The sequence below is a fragment of the Bos indicus genome, chromosome 3 (assembly GCF_029378745.1).
Source record: "Bos indicus isolate NIAB-ARS_2022 breed Sahiwal x Tharparkar chromosome 3, NIAB-ARS_B.indTharparkar_mat_pri_1.0, whole genome shotgun sequence".
Taxonomy (NCBI): Eukaryota; Metazoa; Chordata; class Mammalia; order Artiodactyla; family Bovidae; genus Bos; species Bos indicus.
In genome coordinates, this window is record NC_091762.1 from 22559756 (window position 1) to 22578815 (window position 19060).

Consider the following 19060-nt stretch of genomic DNA (forward strand, 5'->3'; position numbering starts at 1 on the left):
TGGGAACGTCCCTATATAGTCAACATGTGCTCAGTGGCTTTGGTGGGAGAGCTGGATTTAATTGAACAGGAGTCACATTTTTCCTTAAGGTGTGCTGGCAGCTATCATCTTGGTAGGAGGTGGTGCTGGAGATGGAGGGGTTAGAGATGGAGCCAGATGTGAGCCAGGGCTTACTCTCTGTTCAGTGGCTATTACCACCCTATTGTGGGTGGGAATGGGTTCCAAGTTGCTGGAGCAGAATTTCTAGGGGTCAGGTTCAAGCCACAGGACAGGCACAGTCCACGTGGCCTCCCAGCATCGGTTGCGCTATGGGCTGTTGCAGTCTAGCTTCAGACAGAGATGTGCTGCCTAAGTGCCAGTAATGGCTGCCACTGCTTTGCTCAGCACTGCTTTGGGTCAGAGCCACCTCTGTTTTCTTGCAGTCATGCTTCTAAGTGGGGCTGAAATGTGTGCTCAGCTCAGGCTGGGGCACATATCAGAGCAGTCATGGGAAACTGGCCACTTATGCAATTTTCAGTCCACCCTCTCTGTCCTGCTTCAGGAGCAAGCAAGCACATGCACACTCCTTAGAAGCAGAGTCCAGGCTTCCTCAGACTTCCAGTCTTCCTGTTAATACCTCTGGCCCTCTAAGCAGTCAAGGGGGCTCATATTCCCAGTGTGGACCCCCAGGGGAGAGGTGCCCAATATGTGGCTCAAACTACTCACTCTTCAGGGAGGGTATCCACATGTGCATGCTCCCTTTTCCAAAGTCAGGGCTCAACCTGATCACTTCCTTTCCCTTTGTACCCAATTTTGTGTGAATATTTCTTACAGCCTTGGTTGTACAGGAGCCTTTATGTAAGTCTACAGTTATTTTCTAGTAAGAATTGTTCTACATGTGGACTATTTTTGATGTGTTCATGGTGGGAGATGAGTTCTTTGTTCTCCAACTCAGGCATTCTTGGTCTAGTCTCTAAAAACAGTAAAACCTTTAAACTTAATTTTGGTGCGAATATTATAATCTCCTGGGTTATACCTTGTGCTACTATACTGAGTTATTCTGGGTTTGGGCCCCAGTTAGGTGTGTAGATATAATAAGGGATAGTGGGTGAGCTTTTTAAAGAGAATTACCATTACTTCTAATGATCTCAGGTGAGATCATTATAGTTTTAACCGAGAGGAAGATAGTTTCAGATAGGGAAGGAAGGGCTGTTTCTGTTGGAATGAAAGGTTAATGGAGACTTAAGGGTTCAAAGTCCTAAGATTTTCCTAAATTCTCTGTATTTTCCCACTTTAATTGTCAGAGTCATTACCAAGCCAATGCCCTAATTAGCACATAAGACACCTAGAGAAATCATGGACTTATAATTTTCTTTGATATTATGCAATTGATAGAATCAGATTTTTGTTCTAATATTAAGCTTCACTTAATATAAGGTTTAAAATAAGATTTACCGAGCGTGGCCCCGCCCATCAGAACAAGACCCAGTTTCCCCCACAGTCAGTCAGTCTCTCCCATCAGGAAACTTCCATAAGCCTCTTATTCTTATCCATCAGAGGACAGACAGAATGAAAACCACAATCACAGAAAACTAATCAAATTGATCACATGGTCCACAGCCTTGTCTAACAATGAAACTATGAGCCATGCCTTGTAGGGCCACCCAAGATGGATGGGTCATGGTGGAGAGTTCTGACAAAATATGGCCCACTGGAGAAGGGAATGGCAAACCACTTCAGTATTCTTGCCTTGAGAACCCCATGAACAGTATGAAAAGACAAAAACATATGATACTGAAAGATGAACTCCCCAGGTTGGTATGTGCCCAATATGCTACTGGAGAAGAGTGGAGAAATAACTCCAGAAAGAATGAAGAGATGGAGCCAAAGCAAAACCAACACCCAGTGTGGATGTGACTGGTGATGGAAGTAAAGTCTGATGCTGCAAAGGAAAATAATGCATAGGAATCTGAAATGTTAGGTCTATGAATCAAGATAAATTGGAAGTGGTCAAACAGGAGATGGCAAGAGTGAACATCGACATTTTAGGAATCAATGAACTAACATGGACTGCTATGGGCAAATTTAACTCAGATCACCATTATATCTACTACTGTGGGCAAGAATCCCTTAGAAGAAATGGAGTAGCCCTTGTAAATCAACAAAAGAGTCTGAAATGCAGTTCTTGGGTGCTATCTCAAAAATGACAGAATGATCTCTGTTCATTTCCAGGGCATACCATTCAATATCAGAGTAATCCAAGTCTATGCCCCAACCAGTAATGCTGAAGAAGCTGAAGTTGAACGATTCTATGGAGATGGATAAGACCTTCTAGAACTAACACCCAAAATAGATGGCCTCTTCATTATAGGGGATTGGAATGCAAAAGTAGGAAGTCAAGAGGTATCTGGAGTAACAGGCAAATTTGGCCTTGGAGTACAAAATGAAGCAGGGCAAAGGGTAACAGACTTTTGCCAAGAGAATGCACTTGTCATAGTAAACACCCTCTTCCAACAACACAAGAGAAGACTACACATGGACATCACTAGAGGGTCAATACCAAAATCAGACTGATTATATTCTTTGCAGCCGAAGATGGAGAAGCTCTATACAGTCAGCAAAAACAAGACTGGGAGCTGACTGTGGCTCAGATCCTAAACTCCTTATTGCAAAACTCAGACTTATATTGAAGAAAGTAGGGAAAACCACTAGACAATTCAGGTATGACCTAAATCAAATTCCTTATGATTATACAATGCAAGTGACAAATAGATTCAAGGGATTAGATCTGATATAGAGTGCCTGAAGAACTATGGACAGAGGTTTATAACATTGTACAGGAGGCAGTGATCAAGACCATCTCCCCAAAAAAGAAATGCATAAGACAAAATAGTTGTCTGAGGAGGCCTTACAAATAGCTGAGAAAAGAAGAGAAGCTAAAGGTAAAGGAGAAAAGGAAAGATATACCCATCTGAATGCAGAGTTCCAAAGAACAGCAAGGAGAGATAAGAAAGTTTTCCTCAGTGATCAATGAAGAGAAATGGAGGAAAACAATAGAATGGGAAAGACTAGAGATTTCCTCAAGAAAATTAGAGATGTCAAGGGAACATTTCATGCAAAGATGGGATCAATAAAGGACAGAAATGGTATGGACCTAACAGAAGCAGAAGATATTAAGAAGAGGTGGCAAGAATACACAGAAGAACTATACAAAAAAGGTCTTCATGATAACCATGATGGTGTGATCACTCACTTTGAGCCAGACATGCTGGAATACAAAGTGAAATGGGCCTTAGGAAGCATCACTACAAACAAAGGTAGTGGAGGCAATGGAATTCCAGTTGAGCTATTTCAAATCCTAAAAGATGATGCTGTGAAAGTGCTGCACTCAATATGCCAGCAAATTTGGAAAACTCAGCAGTGGCCACAGGACTGGAAAAGGTCAGTTTTCATTCCAATCCCAAAAAAGGCAATGACAGAATGCTCAAACTACTGCACAATTGCACTCATCTCACACGCTAGCAAAGTAATGCTCAAAATTCTCCAAGCCAGCTTCAACAGTACATGAACTGTGAAATTCCAGATGTTCAAGCTGGATTTAGAAAAGGCAGAGGAACTATAGATCAAATTGCCACCATCCACTGGATCATCAAAAAAGCAAGAGAGTTCCAGAAAAACATCTACTTCTGCTTTATTGACTATGCCAAAGCCTTTGACTGTATGGATCACAACAAACTGTGGAAAATTCTGAAAGAGATGGGAATACCAGACCACCTCACCTGCCTCCTGAGAAATCTGTATGCAGGTCAGGAAGCAACAGTTAGAACTGGACATGGAACAACAGACTGGCTCCAAATAGGAAAAGGAGTATGTCAAGAGCTGCATATTGTCACTGTACTTATTTAACTTATATGCAGAGTACATCATGTGAAATGCCAGGCTGGATGAAGCACAAGCTGGAGTCAAGATTGCTATGAGAAATATCCATAACCTCAGATACACAAATGACGCCACCCTTACAGCGGAAAGTGAAGAACTAAAGAGCCTCTTGATAAAAGTGAAAGAGGAGAGTGAAAATGTTGGCTTAGAGCTCAACACTCAAAAAACTAAGACCATGGCGTCCAGTCCCATCACTTCATGGCAAATAGATGGGGAAACAGTGAGAGATTATTTTGGGGGGCTCCAAAATCACTGCAGATGGTGACTGCAGCCATGAAATTAAAAGACGCTTACTCCTTGGAGTTTTTCCAGTAGTCATGTATGGATGGGAGAATTGGACTATAAAGAAAACTGAGCGCTGAAGAATTGATGCTTTTGAACTGTGGTGTTGGAGAAGACTCTTGAGAGTCCCTTGGACTGCAAGGAGATTCAGCCAGTCTATCCTAAAGGAAATCAGTCCTGAAATTCATTGGAAGGACTGATGTTGAAGCTGAAACTCCAATCCTTTGGCCACCTGATGCAAAGAACTGACTCATTGGAAAAGACCCTGATGCTGGGAATGATTGAAGGCAGGAGGAGAGGGGATGACAGAGGATGAGATGGTTGGATGGCATCACCGACTCAATGGACATGAGTTTGAGTAAACTCCGGGAGTTGGTGATAGACAGGGAGGCCTGGCATATTGCTGTCCATGGGGTAGCAAAGAGTCGGACACAACTGAGCAACTGAACTGAATTGATATGTAGGAATTGAAGATCTGGATACAGACTTTCTAGAACTATCTATGTTATAAATACTTTGAATTTTTTTTTCAGATGGCTGCATACCCTAGTTTGAAGACCACTGACCTCTAGACAAAATATTGCCAAGGAACATATACCCTCCAACTAGCTTCCTCAGGGCACATTTGACCTCCTTGTTTCTCAAGCTGTAGATAATGGGGTTTAACATGGGGGTCATAACACAGAACAGTACAGAGACTAGGATGTCCATATCTAGGGAGTAGCCTTCTCTGGGTCTGTCATAGTTGAAGTTGGCTGTTCCATAAAAAACCACCACCACAGTGAGGTGGGAGGCACAGGTAGAAAAGGCCTTGCTCCTTCCCTGAGCAGAGGGAATCCTAAGGATGGCAGAGATGATAAGTATGTAGGACACAGCAGTAAACAGGCAGGGGCTCAGGCCAATGGTGGCACTGGCCACATGAAGCACAAACTCATTGAGAGAGGTGTCAGAGCAGGACAGCTTTAGGAGGAATGGGATGTCACAGAGAAAGTGACTGATCTGGTTGGGTCCACACAGAGTGAGTGTGGTTGCCAACACTGTGTGTGTCACAGAATTCACCAGCCCACATAGCCAGGACCCAGTCACCAAAAAAACACAGACCTTTACACTCATGAGAACTGGATATTGAAGAGGGTGGCAGATGGCTACATAGCGATCATAAGCCATAGCTGCCAGTAATACACATTCAGCACCAGCACATGTCACGAGGAAAAAGATCTGGGAAAGGCAGCTTTCATAGGAGATGGTCTTCTTCTCCCGGAAGAAGTTCATTAGCATAACTGGAATGGTGGTGGATGTGTAGCAGATGTCCAAGAAGCTCAAGTTGCTCAGAAAGTAATACATTGGAGTGTGGAGAGCAGAACTGATCCTGGTAGATGTTATTATGAGTGTGTTCCCAAGGAGGGTTGTCAGATAAATGACCAGGAAGATCAGGAAGAACAAGCCCTGTAGGTTGGGGTGGTTGGAAAATCCCAAGAAGATAAATTCAGTGACATCTGTTTGATTGTTCATTTCAAGTGGTGTCACAGCTACAAAATAATGAAAAAAAAAAAAAAGCTATAATAAGAAATGTACAAAGAGCACCCCAAATTGGCATGTCTTGAGGGAGACCATAAGTTCTCACTCAACAAATCTGGCCAGCTCAGGCCCAGGGACAATTTTTCACATGGCTGCTGGTACCTGAGAATACATGGAGACTTGGATTGGGTCTAAATCTACCACAAGCTGCTAGAGTAAGAGTGAGAGTTAGAGTAAGCTCATTTCTTAATGGCTCTGCAAAATCTTCCTCCTAACATTATAATTAACTGCTTTAAATTCTTTTTTGTAAATATTTTATTTTTAAGTAATAAATTTTCATTGTGAAAAGTTAAGAAAATGCAGAAAGATGCAGAGAAAAATAGAACTATCCACAGAATCAATGCTACCTTATAGAGTATTCCATTTTAGTTTCTTTTTTCTATATATGAATCTTGATTTCTATAGGCTTGAAATATTGGAAGCACATTTCATAAAAATGCATTCTATTCTATTATATAAATTAAGTGTAATTTCTTTCTTTGAGCATTTAGTTTGCTTCCGTTTCTTCTGCTATTATAATATAGACACGAGCATGAACAGTTTCATAATCAAGTATCTGTGAATATCTCTCATTTATTCAGAATAAAATTTTCTTGTTAGGCATATTTTTAAATAAATTAATCTCATTTTTCTCAATAGGAACAATTATCTTTCAGGACTTATATTTTTAAAAGTAACCAATCACATGCTTAGGTATTTTTCCTCATTAAGAGAATCTTTAATATTCCAAAATTTAACCTCAGTTAAATATTACATGTTTTCTGAAAAGATAATTAATACAAGTACCAATTTTCTATTAAATCATCCATTCTAATCTCTGAACTATTGTTATGAACTTCAATTTCCATTACATTTTCACTCTGGGAGGCAAGATAATGAAGAGTGAGCTCTTGAGACAGATAGATGTGAATTATAACCTTACATCTGCTGCTTACTAGATGCAGAGAGTGGATAAATTAACTGATCTCTCTTCCTTGGTTTCCTCATTTTTTCCCTGATATCCATAGTGCCTATCTCATGGTTGTTGGAGAAAATAACATGAGTAAGTTATGTGCCTAGCACTTATGTGCTCAATACTCTTTATCAGGTTAGAAAGTTCCCTTCTATCTCTACTATATTGATCATTTCTATAACGACGGACATCAAATTTTGTTAAATAATTTTTCTGCCACTTTTGAGATTATATATACATATTATATAAAATATTTAGTCTATCAATGTGGTAAGTTATATTGACTGAATTTTTGAATGTTGAACTAGCCTTGCATTCCTGGGATCAATCTCAATTGATTTTGATGTGTTACCCTTTCAATATATTAATGGATTCAATTTGCTAATATTTTGTTGAGTTTTGCATCTATGTTCTGAGAAACGACATTGGTCTATAGCTTTCTTGTAATTTCTTTATCTAGTTTTGTTAACAGTTCTCAGAGTAATGCTAGCCTTACTGGATGTATTGGAAAGTGTCTGTCCTTTTTAATTTTCTAAGAGAGAGTGTATAGAATTGGTATTATTTCTTCCTAAATGCCTGGTCAAATCAACAATGAAACCATATGCCCTGGGTTTTTAATTTTTGTTTGGTTTGAATTTATTTATTTTTAATTGAAAGATAATTGCTTTACAACCTTGTGTTGATTTCTGCTATACAACAATGTGAATCAGCCATTTTTTGGGAAAGATTTGAAACTACAAATTTAACCTAGAACTATCCAGATTATCTATTTTCTTTTTGAGTGAGTTGTGGTACTTTTTGGTGTCTTTCAAGAAAGTGGTGTATTTCATTTTGTTGTTGACTTTATAAGCATAGAGTTTGTAGTATTCCATAATTATCCATTTAACATGGAGTCAGTATTGATATCTCCTCTTTTATTTTTGATATTGATAATTTAAGCCTTTTGTCCTTTTTCCTTAGTCAGTCTGGCAATGAATTTATCAATTCTAGTTTTTAGCTTTATTGATTTTCTCTGTTGTTTTCAATTTTGTTGATTTTTTCTATCAGTTCAGTTCAGTTGCTCAGTCATGTCCAACCCTTTGTGACCCCATGAACTGCAGCATGCCAGGCCTCCCTGTCTATCACCAACTCCCGGAGTCCACCCAAACCCATGTCCATTGAGTTGGTGATGCCATCCAACCATCTCATCCTCTGTCGTCCCCTTCTCCTCCTGCCCTCAAATCTTTTCCAGCATCAGGGTCTTTTCAAATGAGTCAGCTGTCTGCATCAGGCGGCCAAAGGATTGGAGTTTCAGCTTCAAAATCAGTCCCACCAATGAACACCCAGGACTGATCTCCTTTAAGAATGGACTAGTTGGATCTCCTTGCAGTCCAAGGGACTCTCAAGAGTCTTCTCCAACACCACAGTTCAAAAGCCATCAATTCTTCGGCACTCAGCTTTCTTCACAGTCCAACTCTCACATCCATACATGACCACTGGAAAAACCATAGCCTTAACTAGACGGACTTTTGTTGACAAAATAATGTCTCTGCTTTTTAATATGCTGTCTAGATTGGTCATAACTTTCCTTCCAAGGAGTAAGTGTCTTTTAATTTCATGGCTGCAGTCACCATTACAGTGATTTTGGAGCCCAGAAAAATAAAGTTGGTCACTGTTTCCACTGTTTCCCCATCTATTTGCCATGAAGTGATGGGACCAGAAATTCTCCAAGCCAGGCTTCAGCAATACGTGAACCGTGAACTTCCAGATGTTCAAGATGGTTTTAGAAAAGGCAGAGGAACCAGAGATCAAATTGCCAATATCCGCTGGATCATCGAAAAAGCAAGAGAGTTCCAGAAAAACATCTATCTGCTTTATTGACTATGCCAAAGCCTTTGACTGTGTGGATCACAATAAACTGTAGACAATTCTGAAAGAGATGGGGATACCAGACCACCTGACCTGCCTCTTGAGAAACCTGTATGCAGGTCAGGATGTAACAGTTAGAACTGGATATGGAACAATAGACTGGTTCCAAATAGGAAACGGAGTACATCAAGGCTGTATATTGTCACCCTGCTTATTTAACTTACATGCAGAGTACATCATGAGAAACACTGGGCTGGAGGAAGCACAAGCTGGAATCAAGATTGCCGGGAGAAAAATCAATAACCTCAGATATGCAGATGACACCACCCTTATAGCAGAAAGTGAAGAAGAACTAAAGAGCCTCTTTTTTTTTTTTTTAGTATACATATATTTATTTATTTATTTGGTTGCGCTGAGTCTTAGTTGAGGCATGTGGGATCTAGTTCCCTGACCAGGGATCGAACCTGGGCCCCCGGCATTGGGAGCCCAGAGTTTTAGCCACTGGACTACCAGGGAAGTCCCCCTAAAGAGCCTCTTGATGAAAGTGAAAGAGGAGAGTGATTTCTCCTATAATCTGTGCTATTTCCTTGCTTTTATTTGCTTTGGTTTAATATACTCTTATTTTTCTACTTTCTTAAGGGAGCTTAGGTCATAATTTTATGACCTAACATAAACAAACTTTCCTAATATATTCATTAAATAATATACATATTGCTCTAAACTCTACTTTATTGTATCCCACAAGTTTTGATATAGTGGATCTTAATTCTGTTCAAATAATTTTTCATTTCATTTAAGACTTTCTCTTTGTCCCAAGAGTTATTTAAAAGCATGTTGACTAATATCCAAATATTAAGGGATTTTCCAGATATCTTTCTATTATTTTATTCTCTTATGGTTAAAGAACATGCCTTATAACATTATTTTCAATTTGTTTTTAATAGAATATGATCTGTCTTAAATGTTCCATGTGCACTTGAGTAGAATATATATGCTGCAATTGTGGGGTTAAGTATTTTATAAATGTTAATTTAATTTAGTTGATTGTTGTTCAGGTCATTGGTATTCTTACTGAATTTCTGCCTACTTATTATCTCAGTTAATGAGAAGGTAGTGTTGAAGTCTCCAACTGTTATTATGCATTCATCTATATCTCATTTCAGATCTATCTTTTTTTCCCTCATGTAATTTGAAGCTCTTTTTCAAGGATATAAGGTTGTGATGTTTTCTTGCAGATTTGGCTGCTTTATCATTATGTAATATTCCTTTTAATCTCTGATAATCTTATTTCTTCTGAAGTGTATTTTATCTGAAATTAATATAGCTACCTCATATTTAATTTGGTTTGTGTTTGCATAGTATATCTTTCTCTGGTCTTTTAACCCTTTTATCTCCTTATACTTAAAATGAGTTTCTTCTGACAGTATATAGTTGAACATTGCTTTTTAAAAAATTCAGTCTGATAATATCTGCCTTTTAACTGTTGTATTTAGACCATGCCACATTTAAAGTAATTATTGATATGTTTGGATCATGATATATCATCTTACTAGCTATTTTCTGTTCGTTCCATTTATTCTTTCTTGTTTCCTCTTTTTCTGTGTTCTATCTGCTTAATTGAACATTTTTATGATTCTATTTTTATCTCATTTATTTACTTATCATTTACCTCTTTGTAAAATTTTCTGGTTGTTGCCTCAGGAATTACAACGTACATTGTAAATGATCCAAGTCTGGATTCATATACCACTTCAATGTAGTTGTAAGACCTTACATTTCCAATTTCTCCCTTGCTTTCTTTTTCTATTATCACCACATATTTTACTTTTACATATGCTACAAACATGTACTACATTGTTACAATTTTTGGTTTAAACTGCCAATTTTGAGTATTAAGAATAAAATTAATTTTATTTTACTGTATTAGTTTCCTATGGTTGTCATAACAAATTAACCACAAGCCTGATGATTTGAAACAAAAGAAAAGTGTTCACTCACAATTCTGGAGCCTTAGAAGTCTGGAATAAAAATGTCAACAGAGCTATGCTCCCTTTGAACACTCTAAGGGAGAAACCTCTCTTGACCCTTCCTAGTTCCTGGTGTCTCCTGGAAATCAGTGATGTTTCTTGGCTTGTAGCTGCATCACTTCAGTCTTTGCCTCTCATCACATGACCTTCTTTTCTGTGTGCGTCTCTGTGTGTCCTCTCCTTTTCTTGTAAAGACACTAATCACAGAATTTAGGGCCCACTGTAATTCAGTATGACCTCATCTTAATTAACTTAAATAATTACACATTCAAGTGTAATTTGGAAATAAGTTCACATTATGGTATTTTTGGTAGACATAAACTTGGGGGTGATACTATTTAACCCAGTACATTTACCTTCATTTAATCCTTTTCTAGTATTCTTTATTTCTTTGTATAGACCCAAGTTTCTGACTTAGAGGCATAATCTTTTTCCCTGAAGAACTTCGTTAATCTTTCCATTAGAGTATGTCTTGGTAATGTACCCCCTAAGTTTTTTTTTTGTCTGAAAAAATGTTTATTTTTCTTAATATTTGAAGGATATTTTCTGGGTTGACAATTTTCCTCCCTTTTTAGGACTTTAAAGATGCCACACCACTGTCTTCTTGCTTGCATAGTTTCTGATGAGAAGTCTGTTGTAATTCTTATTCCTGGTACTCTGTCAGGTTGGGTTTTTTCCTCTAGCTAATTCTTATTTGTCTTTCTTTGCAGAAGTTTGAATATAATATTCCTAGGGTTTTATTTTGTTTCATATGAATCCTGTTCTGTGTTCTCTGAAGGTCTGGATCCATCTTAAATTTAGGAAAATTCTCAGCCATTATTTTTTAAACTATATATTTTTACCTTTCCATTCTCTCTCTTCCTTCTGGGATTCTAATTATGTGAATGTTAGACAGTTTCATATTATGCCATATCTCTTGGATGTTCCATTATTTAAAAAAATTTTTTCTCAGGATCACTTGTAATCCTGAGATCCAATTATTTTAAAAAAAATTACCCAAACAAAATGTTTGGGTAATTTCTGGTTACTTATCTTGAAGTTTAAATTCTATCTTCAACTATGTCAAGGCTACAGATAAGCCTATTAAAGGGCATTTTTCATCATTGTTATTATGTTTTTATTTCTAGAATTTCTATTTTATATTTTCCTTTAGTTTCCATCTCTTTGCTAAAATTAAATGTCAGATTTTGTGTATTATTTACCTTTTCCATTAAAATCTTAGCCTATTAATCATTGTTATTTTAAATTTCTTGTCCAATAGTTTTAATATTGCTTTCATTTCTGAGTCTGGTCCTAATATTTGCATCACCTCTTCATAATACATTTTTCCTATCTTTTTTTATGCATCATAAATTTTTGCTGAAAGTTGGACCTACCATATAGGATAATAAATATCAAATTAAAAAAATTTTTTGTTTGGAGATGAATATGTCTTTCCTTTTACAATACCTTGAGTATTAGGGTTAATTTAGTGAGTGATTAGACTAAGTTTGAGTTTGTGTTCCTATGATCACTCTAGTATATCAGTGGATTCAAATTACCCTAGTGATGCATTGTATCTAGAGTATGGGCTACTGTGCCCACATTTCTGCTCCCTGATTCACTTTGGGTTTTCCATTTTTCTGTTCTCTAGAAATTATTTTCTTCAAGATCTCCTAGCTGTATTCCACTATTATTGTTACTTGATGCTTGTTAGTGAGCTGGTGGGGAACAGAGGAGAGGTATTTTCTGATGTTATAAGCCTTAGTCTTAGGTCCTGTGAGCCTGAGTCTTGAGGCTTCAAGTATTGCCTTCACAAATGATCCTGTTCCTCCTCCAGCTGTAGTGCTGAGCCTAGCGTATATTACTGCTTCCTAAAACCCCAAAGAGTAGACTTTTGCCCCTGTTCCTTTTCTAGACTGTAATGGGTTTCCATTGTGCCCTAAGCTGACAGTTTTTATTCTTTTTATCCTTGCAGATTTCAGCATTTGTTCTTAGTAGAGACAGAAGAACGGAGAAGGCAATGGTACCCCATTCCAGTACTCTTGCCTGGAAAATCCCATGAACAGAGAAGCCTGGTAGGCTGCAGTCCATGGGGTCGCTAAGAGTCAGACATGACTGAGTGACTTCACTTTCACTTTTCACTTTCATGCATTGGAGAAGGAAATGGCAACCCACTCCAGTGTTCTTGCCTGGAGAATCCCAAGGATGGCAGAGCCTGGTGGGCTGCCATCTATGGGGTTGCACAGAGTCAGACACGACTGAAGCAACTTAGCACCAGCAGAGATAGAAGAAATGGATCTCAAAAATTTAGACAGTTTCTACTTCTCCTTTTCCCCACTCTTCACCCCCTAGCTCAGTTCTGCTGCAAATAGCATCATTAGGAAAGCTTTCTCAGAATAATTCCTGGTCTTCCTTATAAGCATCTGATAGAGATCATAGAGAAAAGTGCAAAAGGGTGTGCACTTTCTTAGGTCTATGGTCGGTCCTCAGGTCGGTTCACACTCTCATGCTAGCATACACTTAGTCTCTAGCAATTCATTAAATATTTTAAGCTGAGTCTTCTTACCATCTTATGAGGCAACTAGTGGTTTATATACCAGGTTAAAAAAAATCATGGATTCTTGTGGTTGTCTATTTCTCTTCAGATTTTTTTAGTTGTTTGACTTGAGACCTCAGTTCTTAATAGGTTAAGAAATTTTCATTTCTCCTGCTTTTTTGTTGTTAATGTAATGGTGGGAGAAATAAGCTTTTCAGTTCTTTAAATCTTCAAGCTGAAACTCACAATCTATATAACTACTTTTGAGAAATATTTGGCAGTTCCTAATAACAATGAAACACAAAAATGGTGTATAAACTCGAACCCAAAACAATAAAGTAAATGGCAAAGGGATCATACTTATCAGTAATTACCTTAAACGTAAATGGGTTGAATGCCCCAACCAAAAGACAAAGACTGGCTGAATGGATACAAAAACAAGACCCCTACATATGTTGTCTACAAGAGACCCACCTCAAAACAGGGGACACATACAGACTGAAAGTGAAGGGCTGGAAAAAGATTTTCCATGCAAATAGGGACCAAAAGAAAGCAGGAGTCACAATACTCGTATCAGATAAATTAGACTTTAAAACAAAGGCTGTGAAAAGAGACAAAGAAGGTCACTACATAATGATCAAAGGATCAATCCAAGAAGAAGATGTAACAATTATAAATATATATGCACCCAACATGGGAGCACCGCAGTATGTAAGACAAATGCTAATAAGTATGAAAGGAGAAATTAACAATAACACAATAAAAGTGGGAGACTTTAATACCCCACTCACACCTATGGATAGATCAACTAAACAGAATATTAACAAGGAAACACAAACTTTAAACGATACAATAGACCAGTTAGACCTAATTGATAGCTATAGGACATTTCATCCCAAAACAATGAATTTCACCTTTTTCTCAAGCGCACATGGAAAAAAAAAAAAAGCTTACTTGAAAAAAAAAAAAGCATTTCAATGAAATAGCAGTAAATAGAAATTATGATTCCTCTTTCTATGAAATGTCAAACATTAGAAAAAAAATAAAATAAAATTGTATGTGTGAAAGCAAAAAAAAAAAAAGTCACTATGAGGAAATAATGTTCAATAGCAATTCAGAAATTAAGAAAGCAATTTCTTAATATAAAAAAAAAGACTGAAATGGGAATAAACTAAAAATGTAATAGAAGAAAATTTGGGGCAATATCTTTGTGACCTAGAGATGGAAAACTATTGCTTAAAGGAAAGCCTAAAATGGTCCACAAATGTTTATGAATTTAACACCAAAATTAGGAATTTACTTCAGAGGACATGATGGATAGAATTAACAGACCACAGAGCAGGAAAAAATACTGAAGCATCTGAAACTGAAAGTCATCCAATCATGCCCAACTCTTGGCAACCCCATGGACTATATAGTCCATGGAATTGTCCAGGCCAAAATACTGGAGTCAGTAGTCTTTCCCTTTTCCAGGGGATCTTTCCAACTCAGGGATAGAACCCAGGTTCTCCCTCATTGCAGGCAGATTCTTTATAAGCTGAGCCACAAGGGAAGCCCAATAATACTGGAATGGGTAGCCTATCCCATCTCTAGCAGATCTTCCTGACCCAGAAATTGAACCAGGATCTTCTGCATTGCAGGCAGATTCTTTACCAGCTGAGCTATCATGATGAGACTAATATTTAGACTATAAAAGGAATGCATACAAGGAAGAGGCAATAACCCTGACAAAAATGTGGGCAAAGTAGGGAATTTAAAGGATATAGGTGATGAGTCTACAAGCATATGAAGAAATATTTACATTCATTGGCAAAAAAAAAAAAAAATGTTTTATTCTATGACCCAATTATTCTATTCTTAGACATATTCTCAAGAAAATAGATGCATCGTTCACAAAAAAGACTTGTATGAAGATATTCAAAACAGATTTTTCATAATAGCTCAAGCAGTATGCCAATAAACAGGAGAGTAGTAAATAAACTGTGACATTTCATATGGTACTGCTGCTGCTGCCAAGTTGCCTCAGTCGTGTCTGACTCTGTGCGACCCCATAGACGGCAGCCCACCAGGCTCCCCCGTCCCTGGGATTCTTCAGGCAAGAACACTGGAGTGGGTTGCCATTTCCTTCTCCAATGCATGAAAGTGAAAAGGGAAAGTGAAGTCGCTCAGTCATGTCTGACGCAACGATCCCATGAACTGCAGGCTACCAGGCTCCTCCGTCCATGGGTTTTTCCAGGCAAGAGTACTGGAGTGGGTTGCCATTGCCTTCTCTGTCATATGGTACAGTGCTACACAGATACATGAAATATTATTAAATCTAAGACAAAACATTTTGTTGAATGAAAGCCAGATATGAAAGAATATATAATGAATATGAAGTTCAAAAATAAGAAAAGCTAAACTATGATATTCTAATAAAAATAGTGGTTACTTCCATGGGTTGGGTGTTGTATTTCCTGGAAAGAAGAATGAAAGAATATCATGGGGGTGATTGAAGTGTTCTATATAGTTGATTTTGGTAGTTTGTATATATATGTAAAAATATATCAACCTGTGCATGTAGATTTGTGCATTTTTATCGACTGTGGATTAGAATTCAATTTTAAGAATAAGAAAAAACATAAAAGCAAGAAGCATTTTCAATGCAATTTTTATCTCAGGATTCATCAGAACCAGATCTAAATACTTTTTAAGTCACTAAGACTTAACTATAACATTTTCCATTTTTGTGTCTCTCTACTTCTCTACCACAATGATAGTTCAGTACATATCACCTTTACAAATCATATCAAATCACATTTTTGATGTGTTTTATGTGGAGGCATGAATATGATTGCTGGATATGTGAAGCCTGAACCACAGGTACAAAGTCGTGCTCACAATAGAAGTAAATGTATTTGTATGTGTGAGTGTATACGTGTTATGTATATGTGCATGTCTTATTGAGAGAGATTTATGTATGAGAACACTATCCCATAGGTAATGGAATGTTAGGTTGGTGTCCCAGGTAACACTGGTAGCAGAAATCTCAAGTAAAATATACAGCAGTTGTTCTGTCTAGCCAAGACAAAGCAAGTTCTGAGGACTTGTGTTATCCTACTGGCTATAGAAAGAACCTGGAGATCTCTAGAGCACTAGTGAACTTCTCTGAGAGCTACATTGCTACTAGGGGAAGGAAAGTTACTGGATGCTGAGCTCTGCTAGAAGCCCTCTCACCTACAGCCATAACCCTTATCTCTAGTGATTCCTGCTAGGTTGCAAGGAACAGGTGGGGCAATCCTAGCTGGTTGCTCCCAAATTCTAGAAGATTAATTCTGAAGAGACTGGTGCTTTTTACTTCAAGTAGAACTGCCGGGAGCCAGCACGGGAGTTCCCACCCATGACAAAGGTCATGCGGAGAGGCCTGATATGCAAAGGCAAGTCAGGGCTCAAGGGGCCCCCCCTGGACCTGCCCAAGCATCTACCCCAAAACCAAAATCTGTCTGTTTTACTATTTCACGACTTTCACCAACTCTTCTGACATTAACGGGGGGCTATCCTCAACCACCTTTCTCTGTAAGAAGATCAACCTAAAACTCTAGTTAATAAGTCTCCTGGGCATAATAGGAGTTTTTCAATTCAAACCCCTCTGATGACTTTCTAGCTTGCCTGACAGATTTGTTCATATTCACAGCCTCCCAACCATGAGAGGCATGGAAAGCTTAAGATATTCTAACAATGCAGAGCTTCTCAGAGAGTTAAAATTGTTAAAATAGAACTAGTAGAGGATTTCTTTGTTGAAGTTAATGCTTGCTGCCAAGTTTCCATATCCCTTACCTACTGTGTCCCTGGGAGTGTATTGATTAATATAGTTGGTGTATAGAAATGTAAGTAGTAGCTTTAATGTTTGTAACCTTGGACCCTTGAGTTAATTCTTTTCTTGTTATAGCCCACCACACTTTTGCCCTATAGGAATGCAACTTTAATGCGTTCCGAGGGTGGTGCCTGACTTTAGAATAATCACCTTTAGAGAAAAATAAGTTTTCTGAAGAAAGGGTCATAAAATGTTAACAGGCCTCCTGGCCAGAAGATGATGTAAATCACCTAAAACTTTTGCATATGGTAAGTTTGCAGAAAGAAAGCCTGGCTTCGATAAGGATCAAGGACTGCTGACCTTGCATGACTCTACCCCTTCCCCCATTATCCTCTATGCACAACTTAAAGTATAAAAACTACTTTGGAAAATAAAGTGCGGGCCTTGCTCACCAAAGCTTGGTCTCCCCATGTCGTTCTTTCTCTTTCCTTTTCCTTTTCAGGATGAGTCCCTGGAGCGCAGGGGCCCTCTTCATTCACTTTCCTGCCTGGGCTTCTAAGACCCACTCGAGAAGATGCCTAAGGTGGGGCACCTTCCGCAATTCGAGAGGGCGCCTGCAGCCTTCGTGAACAGAGCAAGTCCCGTGCTGGGGCTTTATTGGCTTTCTGCGTAAACCAAAGAATATCAGCCTCTTTTCTCTTCTCTATTTTCTTAACTGCAAGATTCTTTCCTTATATCTTTCTCTACTTCTATCCTTTTTGCCAATGCCATCCTCCCAAGGGAATCCCTGGCTCCATCCGGGGCTGGACCCCGGTATAGAACTTCGTTAGCTACCCTAGAGAAGGTGGCAGGGCATTGGCTGCCTCTGGGGTACAGTCTAGATTGTATGAAGCTGCGTCAGTCCTTCCTTTCTGGACAAAGTCCTTGGGGTTAAAAGTAACAAAGTCATTCTGCAACAGAGAGCTCAGAAAATATCCTTCATCCCTTCGCAGGCCATCAGAGAGCCCAGATATCTGCCTGGAAACCAGACTTTGGTATGAGAATGTGCAGAAACTATTGCAGAGTATCAACAATGGCCCACAGACCACAATCTAGGTGAGGAAAAGACTGGAACCAGGGACACCTGGAGGGTAATAGCCTGGGTTTTAGAAAATTGTCAGTTTTGAAAAACTAGTAAAAATCTATAGATCCAGAAAATGTATATATGCCCATGTACAGAGTGTTTATACAATTGCAAATTGGGAAACCTAAACCCAGAGTCACTTACAGGCCATGTGCCTTAGATTAAAACACCTTTGTTTAGTCCAAAAGAGTAGTCTGAGAACTAAAACCGAAACAAAAAAATGACATGTTGTGTTAACTGAAGACATCGAGTTTTAGGGCTTGGGGAAAATGCCTGAAGCAGTAGTTCACAGAGAAGAATGTGTGTGTGGGCACTTTGAGGCTGATAGATGGTGAGGACGCGGTAAAGACACCAAGTCAGCTTAGGTAGGCTGGAGTCATTAACTAAAAGAGCAAATAAATGATGTGCAGCAGGTATGGGGAGAGGAGACAGTGGATTAGATTTGAGTAATGTTGAATGTTAGATACCTATGTGATATCTATGGAAATGCCCAATAGACAGTTGAAAATAGTTTGTCCTCAGGAGACAGGCTAGAACCTCAGATATAGATTTGGGAGTCATTGTATCAAAGGTGGCTGTTGAAGCCATGGGTGTACATGAAATCAACCAAAGATAATAGATAAAGTGAGAAAAGAAGATGACCAAGGCAGGACTCCTGTGATCATCAATGTTTATAACGAATGTGGTGGAAGATGTATCCAGGAAAAGATTCTAAAATGCTCATAATCTGGTCTAGGTTAGCCTTAGGTGCTGCTTCTCCTAAGTCTTATTAGCATTGATTTATAGTAAGTCAATTTTGGAATTGAGTTGGGAACTTCTGAGTACTCTTAGAAAGTTCTTGTTATTGTGTGTGTTGATAGGGAATATCAACTACACAAATGAATGTCAAGTCATTAAAAGAAATCAGTGATATTCCAGGGGAGGAAGCTCAGAGTTTCTGAGGTAGGAGATAGAGATAGGCTTCAGGTTGGACATTTACAGTCAGCCAGCCTCCTCTTTGCACTTGCTGAGGCAAGAGATA

The 19060-nt window shown here is 38.5% G+C and overlaps 1 protein-coding gene across 1 annotated transcript in view; it reads right to left on the bottom strand.

Annotated features, from left to right (window-relative positions):
* Positions 1-18190, bottom strand: part of LOC109556756 (olfactory receptor 5J3-like) — a 169940-nt gene extending 151750 nt beyond the window's left edge. Inside the window, exons 1-2 of the mRNA XM_019958180.2 lie at positions 18184-18190; positions 4767-5729 (exon numbers count right to left, since the gene is read on the bottom strand). Coding sequence (XP_019813739.2) covers positions 4767-5729; positions 18184-18190 — 970 coding nt within the window. The remainder of the gene's footprint in view (positions 1-4766; positions 5730-18183) is intronic.
* Between the last annotated feature and the right edge of the window lie 870 nt (positions 18191-19060).